We start from the raw sequence: 12187 nt of genomic DNA, 5'->3' as shown, positions 1-12187 counted from the left end.
TCTGAATGGTAACAAACTCAACTAATAAAAGATATTCTCCAATTCTCCTACAGATCTTCTGACAAAAATTGCTTGATGTAAACTTACAGCTTTATTGTATCGGCCCTTACAGAATCGCAGGGGAAAACATGCAACAAACATTGTGTATCGTGGAAACAAACACATACAACCTGTGCCGTGAGCAGAAATTATTTTAAACCTGGAAGATGAAATTAGCTGACAAAAGCTCAAATTATCCAGTTTTCCCCACAATTAAAGCTGACAGGTGCTAATGTTGTTTTAACTGATGCTTAACACTCAAATATGTTAAAGTTTCAAAAAAAGTACTCCAGGGTGTCTTGAAACTTTAAAGGAACGTTTAAAAATAATTAACATGATAAATTCTTCCCACTTTTAATAAAATATGCATAACTACAATGCATAATTTTGAGTTTTAAGAATATACTTTAATGTATTTTTATTAATATTTTGTATTACTGTGTATGGAGGCCCATTTCTGTCACATGACAAAAACAAACAAGAGTTAATAAATTAAGTCATAATTGCATAATATACCCCACAATTCAGAGAAAACAAGTCTCACAAAGTCACAATTTATCTATTATTGCAATTCCAGGTTTAACTAGGTAAGAACTTTTGAGTTTATTAATATCTCAAAAATCTTACTTCTTTCTCAGAATTATGAAATGTAAACTCACAATCGTTGATAGGAAAAACTGTAATTCTAAGAAGAAAAAACACATATTGTAGAATACTACTTAAAATTTTTGAGAAAGAAAGAACAGTGGGATTTAAGGTCACATTTCCTTTCTGCATTTTTTATTTTTATTTTACTTGGGAAACAGGAGACATTATTAAAATCTATTTTGAGTGTGATGTTTCTGTTATATTGAGCCTGAATCATGCCTTTCACTGAATCTGCTGTATGTGTGTGAGTCAGAGGTCTGTGCTGGCCTGATCTGTATGTAGGTTCTGAGCGATCATGCGTGTGGCTGTAGCCTACATCTCCAGGGCTTTCCTTTTTCCACTCTCTGCTCTTTCAATGGAGGGACAAAAAGACAGAAAGACAAGGAGTTTTAGTGGTTGTGTGTTGAATTGCATCTGCCAGATGGACTGTGCTAAAGTCCATTAAATAGAATGAGCAGTGGATGTCTTTTCTGTTAGTATTTTGTACTGCATATGGTGAATGATTATCGTTTATGGTGAGGAATGATGGGTTTGAGCCACAATTTGTGAGTGCAGTTGCACACTAGTATTTAAATATGAAAAGAAAAAATTAAACAACATTTTGCATTTAATTTCAGTATTATTCTTGATTTTTGTCAAGAACAGTCAAACAAATTTTGCTCTTGTGGCAGACCTGTTTGTTGGCTCATTGTTTTTTTTAGTTGAGCATGTTGAGGTTAAAAGTCAGTCATTAAGTGTCAACAGAGTCCGGCTTAATCCAGGTATTAGGATCAAGAGGAGTGTAAGGGATTGGTAATTCCTCAAGTGCCTTTAATCACCTAATGGACTGACCTCTGTAATCTGACAGATTAGTGTTTTCACTGTTGGAAATTTTTATTGTCTGTTCATAAATATATTTTTTAGGTTTTTAGCTTTAGTTAACCAGTTATAGACTGTCGTTTACATGGTCAGAGGGTTCCAGATTTAAGAAACTCATGTCTGACAGGTCAATGTGCAAGGCAAATGTTAGACTCCACAACACCATCTGCTTCATAAACCTCCTGGTTGCTACAGCAAAAAAGCTGAAAATGTACTCTAGGTAGAAAGACTGATGCATAGGTGGACAGATAAACAGCATGATGGATATAAATTCTTTTTATCTTTGGGTTGAGATCAGGGCACTTTGCAGGCCAGTCAAGCATCTTCACACCAAACCTCACTCATCCATGTTTTTATGGACCTTTCTTTGTGCACTGGTGTGCAGTCATGATACTGTATATCATGAAGGGGGCATCTCCAAACTGTTTCTAAAAAGAACATTAAATTATCCAAAATGACTTGATATAGTGAATCATTAAGGCTCTTTACACTGTAACTAAGGGACAGGATGGATGGCTGGATGGATATAGCAATGGTTGTGGGGATGTTTGGATGGATTTGGGTGTAGTTTACCTCAGTGAGGTTGTGTTTTCAGCTAGTTTAAATTTGTCTAGTGCATGCAGGTTGTTACAGTTTCTTGTCCCCAAATGTGTTCAGGGTAGTTTTTTTTTTCTTTTTTCTGTAATTTACCCAGAAAACTCTAAAGTCATTATAGAGCACAGCACACTGACAGCAGGGCTTATAGTAGTTTGGATAAATGTCTCTTTTTTTTCTGACCATAAACTTTTTTTGTATGTCAGTTTACTGCACCATTTAGACCTGGAAATCTTAAAAACAGAATCATTCACATTAAGATGTGTTTTCAAAAAATAAATAGTTCTTGAGTGTATTCTTAAGTGTATGGTCTCTTATCAATTTGAGTCCAAATTTGTTTTCATGTTGTTGTTTTTTTCAGAGAGAATCTTTGAGGATCATGAGAATCTGGTGGAGAACTTGTTGAATTGGACAAGGGACAGCACCAACAGACTGATGTTTATTGAACGAATTGAGAAATATGCACTCTTCAAGAATCCTCAGGTAATGATAGATCACAAGGAACCAGGGGTCTCATTTATAAATGTGGTGTATGCAAAAAATGAGGGTGCAAATGCGCATACACCAATTCCCACACAAACGTTGACAGAAGAATGTGCGCAGCTATAAGTAAACTCTTAGTAAACATGTTTAACTTAACTATTGATTTAATTGACCAGCTTTAAATTGTCATATAAATAATTGTTTAATAAATAATACAAATTTATTTTGTCATACATTCATTTTTAGTGAGGTGCGAAATTTTATAAACTAGACTCCAGGGGCCTCAAGTACAAAGACTTGCGTTGAAAGTTAGGGAAGGGTCAATTGTGGGTGACACTTTACTGTCTGATGTAGTATCCGTGTTTGTGGAAGACACAGATGTATCAGAGGAACACTTTGTTAGAGCGTTATAGCAGCACCCCTCTGCTCTCAAGGCAGCGCCACCAGCATTTCAGCTGCTCTACAACTGGCCAAGTGCGAGAATGGGCATCATTGTATCTGCACTCTTGGTCAGTTTGTGGGTGGTTGAGGGGGGTTAACAGCCACATTTTTAATGGATAACCGCGGTCTCCTGATATGCAGTTAAATAATTACACACAATAAAATGAAAATAAAAAACTTAGCTGGAAGAATAACTTTAAATACATTACTCACCAAGAAGCCACCCGTCGCGCACCCTGTCACCTGGGAGCCTTCGCATTCCACCATTGACAATGTCCTCTAATAAGGCCAACTCTGCCATTGCCATAGACTAAGGGTCGTATACATTTTTCAAATGCTTTTATATGTTCTAAATCACATAATTGGTAAAAAAAAAAATTATATATTGTGTCAATTAACATATTTTATCAATTATAAATGAATAGCAACATTTTTCACTTGTGTTGGTGCGATACTTTGTAGTGTGCAAATTAACATAATTGCCTCTAGAAGTCGCCAATAGAAATAAAAAAAACGCACACAAGAAATACACATTCGCCAGACATGAAGTTGGTGCAGACCAACGCACATTCTCATGTTAATTTCATTGTTAGGAAATCCAAACATGAGCGTGAAATCTGGTGTACGCAAAGTTTTTGTGCGTATTCAGCGTTGATACATGAGGCCCCTGATCTGTCTAGCTCTAAAAAGCAACAAAGCCGTGTGCCATATTTAAAGTATTCTTTGTGAAAAGATTTTCATTGTAAAAAATACAATACACTTCTTCTCTAACTCTTTCTAACTTAAAGTGCCACATGATATTTCAGAAATCATTGTAATATGATGATTTGGTACTCAGGAAACATTTCTTAATATTCTGAACGTTCTGAGTTTCTTATGCTTATTATTTTTGTATAAACCTTTAAAACATAATTCAAGTTTTATTTATTTTTTTTAATAGAAAGTTTAAAAAGCAGCTTTTGTCTTTTCTTGAAAGAAAAACATTGTAACATTACACTTGTATTTAATTACTATTACTGTCATTATTGATGCATTTTTGCAACATAATTTTTTTTTTATTTGTTTAAGCAAAAAACTAAAATCGTACTCCAAACTCTGGAAGTGAGATGTGTAGGTGAATCCATGTTTAGTTTAATGGATACAGATAAAGCTAGATTCGTTAAATAATACTTTAATTTTCACAATAACAGCCTTTTTATTTTTTGAGTGAACCATCTTTTTTCCCCATGTAATGAAGTGGTGTAATATAATAATGTAAGGGGGAATGTGCAGTGAGTTTTAGAAGGACAGGAATGTACAGTGGGTTAGTTGAGTATTGATGTTGTGTTAGTGCACTGCTCTGTGGATTAGGAGTTTTATTGGTGTATGTGGTTGATATAGGTCAATGTCATGTAAATGCTGAGCTCTAATGAATAATTGATCTCAACAGAGGCTGGTTAAAGTGTTCATTGCCCAGATTGAGTCTCTAACTGCATTTATGGCCTTTAAACAAACCTCCATGCCTAAAAGCCAGCTTTATTTTATTTTGTCGCATTTTATCAGGGCTGTTAGTCACGTAGAGTGACTTTTTAGGTAATTAATTAGTAAACCGTGTAACCGTGTAGTATATTAGTGTAATTGATCAAACATTGACTGAGGAATTACTCCACGAGGAAAATGTAAAAGTCATTAATTCGTTAAAAGCAAAAAAGCATCAAGTTAACATTTACAAAATGTAACTTTAGAAAGATTTAGAAAGGCAAACAATGTTTAGTTTAAAGTGACTGATTCCTTTTATTTGGGGGTTCAGAAATAGCATCTAGATTTTTAAGGTTCAGACCATTTATGGCATCTCCTAAGCAGTTTAGTCACCAATATTTGTCAAAATATTGTTTAATATTTTGTAAACTAAAGAAATTCATATAGGTTTGAAACAACACACCGGTGAGATTTAAATGATTTAAAATTTTCATTTTTGATTTAACTATCCCTTTCATTTTTTTTTTTTTTTTTATTATTATTCGTATCAAAATGAGAAATTCAAACTGCTATTAGTTGGTGTTAAATGTCTAAAGCCCAGGTCAGGTCACATGATTTTTACTGTCAGTTAGGAAAGTCACTATGTCAGATTATGCGATTTTTATTTTTATTTTTATTTTTTAATTTTTTAATTCATTTAATTTTGATAAAATCTTGACCTGTTTAGGTAATAAATGTGCCAAACTACACGTTTCTTCACGATCAGTCATCACATGATGCCACGACGTACGTTATTTCTCAGTGCATTCACAAGTGTTGCTAGAACGATATTTTGTTTCTCAATTTCAATTTTTATCTTATTTCAATCTCAATAAACACTGATGGTTGCAAACAACTAATAACTACATTATTTAAAGGCATTCGTTACGACATGGATAGAATAAAAATTATGATTCTTTTTAACAGTGTTGGGTAAAAAATAATATATTACAATCTTACCTCTACCTTATCTCTTTAAAAAAAAGTAAAAAATGCAAATTACAATAAAATAATATAACACATCTATATTCACATCGTGAATCTATATTCACAGTCCTTAAAAAGTTACTAACGCATTAAGTTAAGGTTTTTTTTTTTTTTGTGACCACAGATTGTAATATATTATTTTTTTCCCAACGCTGTTTTTTAACATTAAGATATTTTCTTTAAAATCTAAATGTATCTTTTCCTGTCGTGGATTTCTTATTAAACACTCCCTCGCCTAAACTTGCCGCGAGTGAGACAACAAAATGAAAGCAAATAAGCAGCAACAACGAAAAATCAGATGCTCAAGACATAAATAATAACATATTTAAAAAATGTGCTATATTTGTAGTTATATTTGCAGTTATATTTGTAATATATAACTGAGATTTGTGATACAATCACAGTGAAGCATTCGTTAAATCCTTATTTTCCTCAGAGCAAAACTATTCGTCTTCTTTTATAGTCGACTAGTGGAGGGGCACTAACAAAAATATAATTTGTATATTTTTCTTGAAAAAAAATATCTTTTTGAAACTAATAACGTTTACTAAAATAATTTTCATCGTAATTTCAATGTGTCTTTTGTTGGATTGTTATCTATAAACAAGAATAATGAATATGTTTGAGCTAAAGCACTTCAAAACAAGTCTGCTATATGTGGCCAAACACAAATTGCCGTGAGATTGTGTTGGTTTGTTTATTAAAATAATTATTTAGCCTAAATAAAATGAAAGTGAAATATTCACAGTTTTAGAGAAACCTATATTAAACTGTTTTCACTATTAATGACAAATTTAAATTAGCAGGAAATGCTTTTACAATGTTTTCGCAGCACTGAACATGTTCCCAGATTACATCGGAAGAACAAACTCTGTTGGAAGAACGAGAGATCTTATAAACTCGTTGTGTGAATGATGTCTGCATATTTGTGCCAGTCTGTCAGATCATATTGCTTATAAAATGCCTTAATATTTTAGAAAAGGTAGTTCAGTTTGCATAACCAATGATCTTATCCAGCATTGACCCACCCATAAGTAAATATGCAGCCCTTTTTTTGATTACCTGACCAGTGCAATAACGGCAGCACCTGCTGAGATAACTGAGAAACAATGTGCTCCAATTGCACAGTGTCACCCACGTAACAGAACTTGTCGTGAAGAACGATTAAAAATTAAACATGCTAGATTTTCTGCGATGTGTTGTGAGGCGTAGCAGACATGGTATCAGTTGTCGTGAACTATGCCGCTTTACACAAGAAGAAATGATTGAATCTTATGTCACAAAGCCCATTTGTCGTTTACGAATCCCCTTGACACCCTACCTCAAGTAAATCATGCCGATCTCATGACAAATTTGTGTGATCTGACCATTAACATCTGCTTAACATGCAAGTCATTTATTCATTTGATTCATTCAAACAACTGATTCATTTAGTAATCATGTGAACATATTTCTTAGGCAGTGATTTGTTTTCTTGCATAATGTTTTGCTTCAGTCAATTGTATAAAGTAGTAGATGATCTACAGAGGTGCATTAATTGTGTTTACGTTTTTCCCCAATTGCTAATTCATTAAATGAACATGTTAAAACCACAGCCTTAATTATGACTTTTTTAAAAAGCACATTGAAATATTGAAAGATGTATTTAGATTAGTGCACTAAGTAGTATACTTATTAAGCAGAGATCATCATCTTCCTGAAACATCATCTGTTTCCTCAGAACTATTTGCTGGGGCGTAAGGAGACGTGTGAGATGGCGGATAGAAATAAAGAGGCTCTGCTGGAGGTGAGACAGACTGTTTACACATATTCTCTCTTGCGCTTTGAACAGCATGACTTATTTAGGTCATGTTGTGCTCACTCTACTCACTGATAAAGGTGTGTGCATGTCTGTTTTTGAACAGGAGTGTTTTGGTGGGAGCACTATCAGCGTGCCTGAGATAGAAGGGGTGCTCTGGCTCAAAGACGATGGCAAGAAATCCTGGAAAAAACGCTACTTCTTGTTACGAGCCTCCGGGATTTATTATGTGCCAAAGGGTAAAGCCAAGGTTAGTTATGAAAGTATTTATTTTCTGCGGTCTTGTGATTTGTCTCATATTTTTCTGCTCGTATTTCTTTTTGCTCATAATATTTTTTTTATTTTTTATTTTTTGCTTCACACACTTAACTAGTGCAAACACTCCAACATTATTTTAGTTTCTATAGGGATTACATAAATCACATAAAAAACGACAGAGAACTATACAAGCATGAAATGTTTGTATGTATAAAAACAATATATTTCAATATATTGCAAAATATGCATATGCAGGATGGAGACATTTGACCACTTGTTCTATGGATTTATTAGGAACAGGTTTGAGTAAAATGTTAAAGGGCCATGAAACCCTCCATTAATTCAGCAGAGTGTTTTCACACCTCTAGTTTGAAAAACGTTAGGAAAGTGGGGAGTCCATCTTTGTTTAGGTGGGAGTGTTGAGTGGCGAAAGAGGGAAGGGTTTGCATAAAAATGGGACTTTCAGTACGAGTATGCACTGATTTTCACAGCAGCAACAGGGGAGAAAGACAGTGACTATTTACATGGACATCAGTATTCAAATTATTTGCCAAATTATTAATTGTCGACTTTAACTGCAGTTCAACAGTTTCACTTTCATTCAATTACTGTACATTTTATGCATGCCCCCTGTGACAAACGAGATATTGGATGCGAGAAACTGCTGGAAGAGTGTAGTTTTAATTGAATGTGTGATACAACACGCCATATGGTATCGTGACCCTTTGTTTGTATTGTTTTAAATATTTTCCATGTTTCAAATAGAAATATAATAGTTTGTCAGAATAACACAGTTGAATTAGTTGTGTTTAAAAAAATCAGTGTTCACCAAATATTGATTTCTTCTGAAGATAAAAGCTCTGAGTAGGGCTTTTTCTGTAAAACACAATGGATAATGTAGTTTTCACACATTCCACTTTCAAGGCTTTGTTTCACAGACAGAGCTTAAACTAAGCCAGGATTAGGCCATAGTTCAGTTAGGACATTTAAAGGGATAGTTCACCCAAAAATAAAAGTTGATTCACTATTTACTCGCACTTAAGTGGTTCCATACCTTTATGAGTTTTTTATTTATTTTTATTTTTATTTATTATTAATTTTTAATTTTTTATTTTTTTATTTTTTTGCTTGTTATTGAACACAAAATAAGATATTTTGAAAAATCTCGAAACCTGTAGCCATTGACTTCCATAGTAGAAAACCAAATACAGAAACTGAAAAAAAAAGTGTGAAGTGAAGTGAAGTGTGCGTAAATGATGAGTTTATAATTAAGTTATTATTTAAGTGTCTTAGTGAAAAGCATTACTGTAACTAACTTGAGATACAATTAACACCAACGGATAAGCTTTAAAAATAAGTTGAATGAAAACAAATAGTTGATTTCAACAAAAGCGTGTATGTTGTCAGACAACTTCAGAGCTTGCAACACGTCCGTCTTTAAAGGGTGATCAGGTATCATTAATATGTTTCTGGAACCCACCTGTTGTGCTCTATGGCACTTTGTTATGCTCTACGGTCATTTTTATTTGTTTTTAAAATCTGATTATCCATTAGCAAATAACTAGTGCTAATTAGGCATGGGATGAGAACCAGTTTCAAGGTCAACCGTGGTTTGTAAAAGTCGTGGTTTTAAAACCACAAAAAAATGTTCTGTTATACCGTTTCTGTGTTATACAGTTAGGTCCATAAACATTTGGACATCGTCTCAAGTCTAACATTTTTGTTACACCAACACAATGGATTAGAAATTAAACCTACCTGAAACAAAATGAAACACCTACTTCCTGGAGAGTGTTTTTGATCTGGCCAACTCTTGTAAAGGGTTTTTTCTTTACCAGGGAAAGAATTCTTTGGTCCTCCACAACAGTTGTTTCTGTGGTCTACCAGGTCTTTTGGTGTTGCTTAGCTCACTGGTGCTCTCTTTCTTTTTAAGAAAGGTCCAAACTGTTGTTTTGGCCATGCCTAATGTTTTTGCTTTCTCTCTTATGGGTTTGCTTTGTTTTTTCAGCCTAATGATGGCTTGCTTGACTAAAAGTGACAGCTCTTTGGATCTCATCTTGAGAGTTGAAAGTAACAGCTTGCAAATGCAAGTAGCACACTTAAAATGAACTCTGGACCTTTTATCTGCACATTGTAATTGGGAGAATAAGGGAATAGCACACACCTGGCCATAAAACAGCTGAGAAGCCAATTGTCCAGTTACTTTTGGACCCTTAACAAGTTGAAGGCAAATATGCAAACTGTTGTAAATCCTACAGTGTTAACATTATTTGGATGTAAATAGTAAATACCCTCAAGTTAAAGCTGACAGTCTGCAGTTAAAGCACATCTTGTTTTATTTTAAATCTATTGTGGTGGTGTATAGAGCCAAAAATGTTAGAATTGTGTCGACATCCAAATAGTTATGGATCTAACTGTATGTTTATTTATTTATTTATTTTTATTTTATTACGTGTTGTCATACTATTTAGCCCACGATTCATCAAACATTTTTAAAAACAAGTCACATATGCACCATCCAAGCATCCTATGAACAGTGCAATGGCAATCCAAGAAAACAAAGATATCCAAAGATGAGTTTTCAAGTTGTAAAGAAATCTGTTTTTGAAAATAATGAACATTCAGCAGGAGTCAGTCATTTATTTTGATTTTTTAGCTTGACATGTTTACTGATCTGAAATATTTTAAATGTTTATTAAAATGTTAAATTTGAGGAAAAAAGTTTTTTTTTTTTTTTTTTACCACAGACGGAAAAAAATGTTTTAGAGTAGTAATCACAATACTGTTAAACACTGTGGTGTTTTTATTAAAGGTTATCATACCATCAGAATCTTATACCGGCCCATGCCTAGTGCTGATTAGAATCTGCATTTAAAACTTTTAAATGGTTTATTTAAAGTAAAGCAATTCTTTTTCCATGTGGAATAAAATCTATACACAGCAAAGTGTGCACCACCAATCAAGGATATTAATAAACTTCTGTTCCATAATCTTAATTCCACTTGAAATCAGTTAGATCTAACAGAATAAAGCCAGATTCTGGGATTATGTGCACATATGACAGATATGTAGGATTATGTGCACATATGTCTAAGATGTCAGATTATATCTGCATGTGTTCATATTGAGCCTACACTTAAGTGTTCACACATTTATGTGCAGATAAAGCTGTCTTTTAAGAGCTCTGTGTTTTTTGTTTACAAAAAGTATTTCAAAATCATAAAATATATATCTGCTATAAAACATAATTATCAGAGTAATTAGAGGTTTGTGCTGTTTGGCGACCCCTGATAAAGGGAATAAGCTGAAAGGAGTGAGTGAGAATATATATTTCTGTTCAGTTTGGTATGATGGAGATATAAGAAAGCAAAGAGAAAGCAAAAATTTGAAATGTTTTATTATTAATTTAATTTGAGTTATTTTAATTTTATCTATTTGGCAACCAACCGAAATAAAAAAAAATAGGTTTTTACTTTCTTTTTCACAGTTTTCTTAAATTAATTAAAATAAATGTCAGTACTTTATTTTGCATTATAAAAGGTTTTTGCAAGGTTAAAAAAACACTTTAATTGTCTTGCAATACACATTAATTTTACCTAATTATCCCAACGACTCCTATGATTAATAATAATGAATATATAATAATATATATAATAATGAATATATGATTCATTCAGGGATTTATTTGTTCACAAATCTCTCCTTAGTGCGAAACTAATCTACGCTGATTGGACCCATGACCCAGTCTTTTGTGATTGGTTGACTGTGTTTTGCGTAAGACAGAGAGAAATGCCCACCATAGCTACAGTATAAAGTAGCAGAGATTATATGAGTGCCCAATGCTGGAATGCAATAAGGCAATACAGTTAAACACCAGCATAATTCTTTACTCTTAAGGCTAACTCCAAGTAATAACAACAACACGCATTCAGTATTAATCCACACAACTGCAAAAGTTAAACTGTTTTGAAAATTGACCGCACCGTGCTTGTGATGAACAGCTGATGGTGGCCATAGCAAAGACAAAGGCAGAGGATCGCGAGTTCACAGACACATTTAAATCGGTGAAGGAAGAAGCATGCGTCAGGTTTTCAGTGTGGTTTTGGATGCACTATGTGAACAGCCCCATAAAGATTTACCTGAGAGATACAGTGCAAGCACAGATCTGTAACAGATAAGTGATTACAAGCCGTGCGGGGCAATTGGAACTTTTAACACAAAATTAAACATATGTTTTGCAAACTACACAAAAACAAGGCAACAATTTTAATTACACTTACATGTTGTGATCTGGAGGAAGAAGAAACTGGTCCATATGAACTGTAACAGTTACTGATAAGGTCCCAGTCAAAGTTTGACACAGTCCCATAGATACAGTAATATTCTCTGCTGCTCCTTCTAAAGCAAACGGCAGGCGAATTTCACGTTGCAGTGTAGGTTATTGTATCAATCATCAGAAAATTTACAGGAACAAACACAGTACACGGTTGGCTATACTGTGGTATTTTTGTGAAAATGAACTTTAACTGTTTATTGCCTTCAGCCGCATCTCCATATATCAGTGATCATCATCTTCATACCTGT

At 33.7% G+C, this 12187-nt stretch overlaps 1 protein-coding gene across 10 annotated transcripts in view; it reads left to right on the top strand.

The window, feature by feature from the left end:
* Nucleotides 1–12187, top strand: part of raph1a (Ras association (RalGDS/AF-6) and pleckstrin homology domains 1a) — a 148706-nt gene that overhangs the window by 119842 nt on the left and 16677 nt on the right. For all 10 annotated transcript variants that reach the window (XM_073911953.1, XM_073911951.1, XM_073911954.1 and 7 more), the window contains 3 exon segments: nucleotides 2501–2622; nucleotides 7268–7333; nucleotides 7452–7595. In XM_073911953.1, the coding sequence (XP_073768054.1) occupies nucleotides 2501–2622; nucleotides 7268–7333; nucleotides 7452–7595 (332 nt within the window).

Source organism: Danio rerio, chromosome 9, assembly GCF_049306965.1.
Source record: "Danio rerio strain Tuebingen ecotype United States chromosome 9, GRCz12tu, whole genome shotgun sequence".
Classification (NCBI taxonomy): domain Eukaryota; kingdom Metazoa; phylum Chordata; class Actinopteri; order Cypriniformes; family Danionidae; genus Danio; species Danio rerio.
This window is presented reverse-complemented; position numbering and strand designations above follow the sequence as displayed.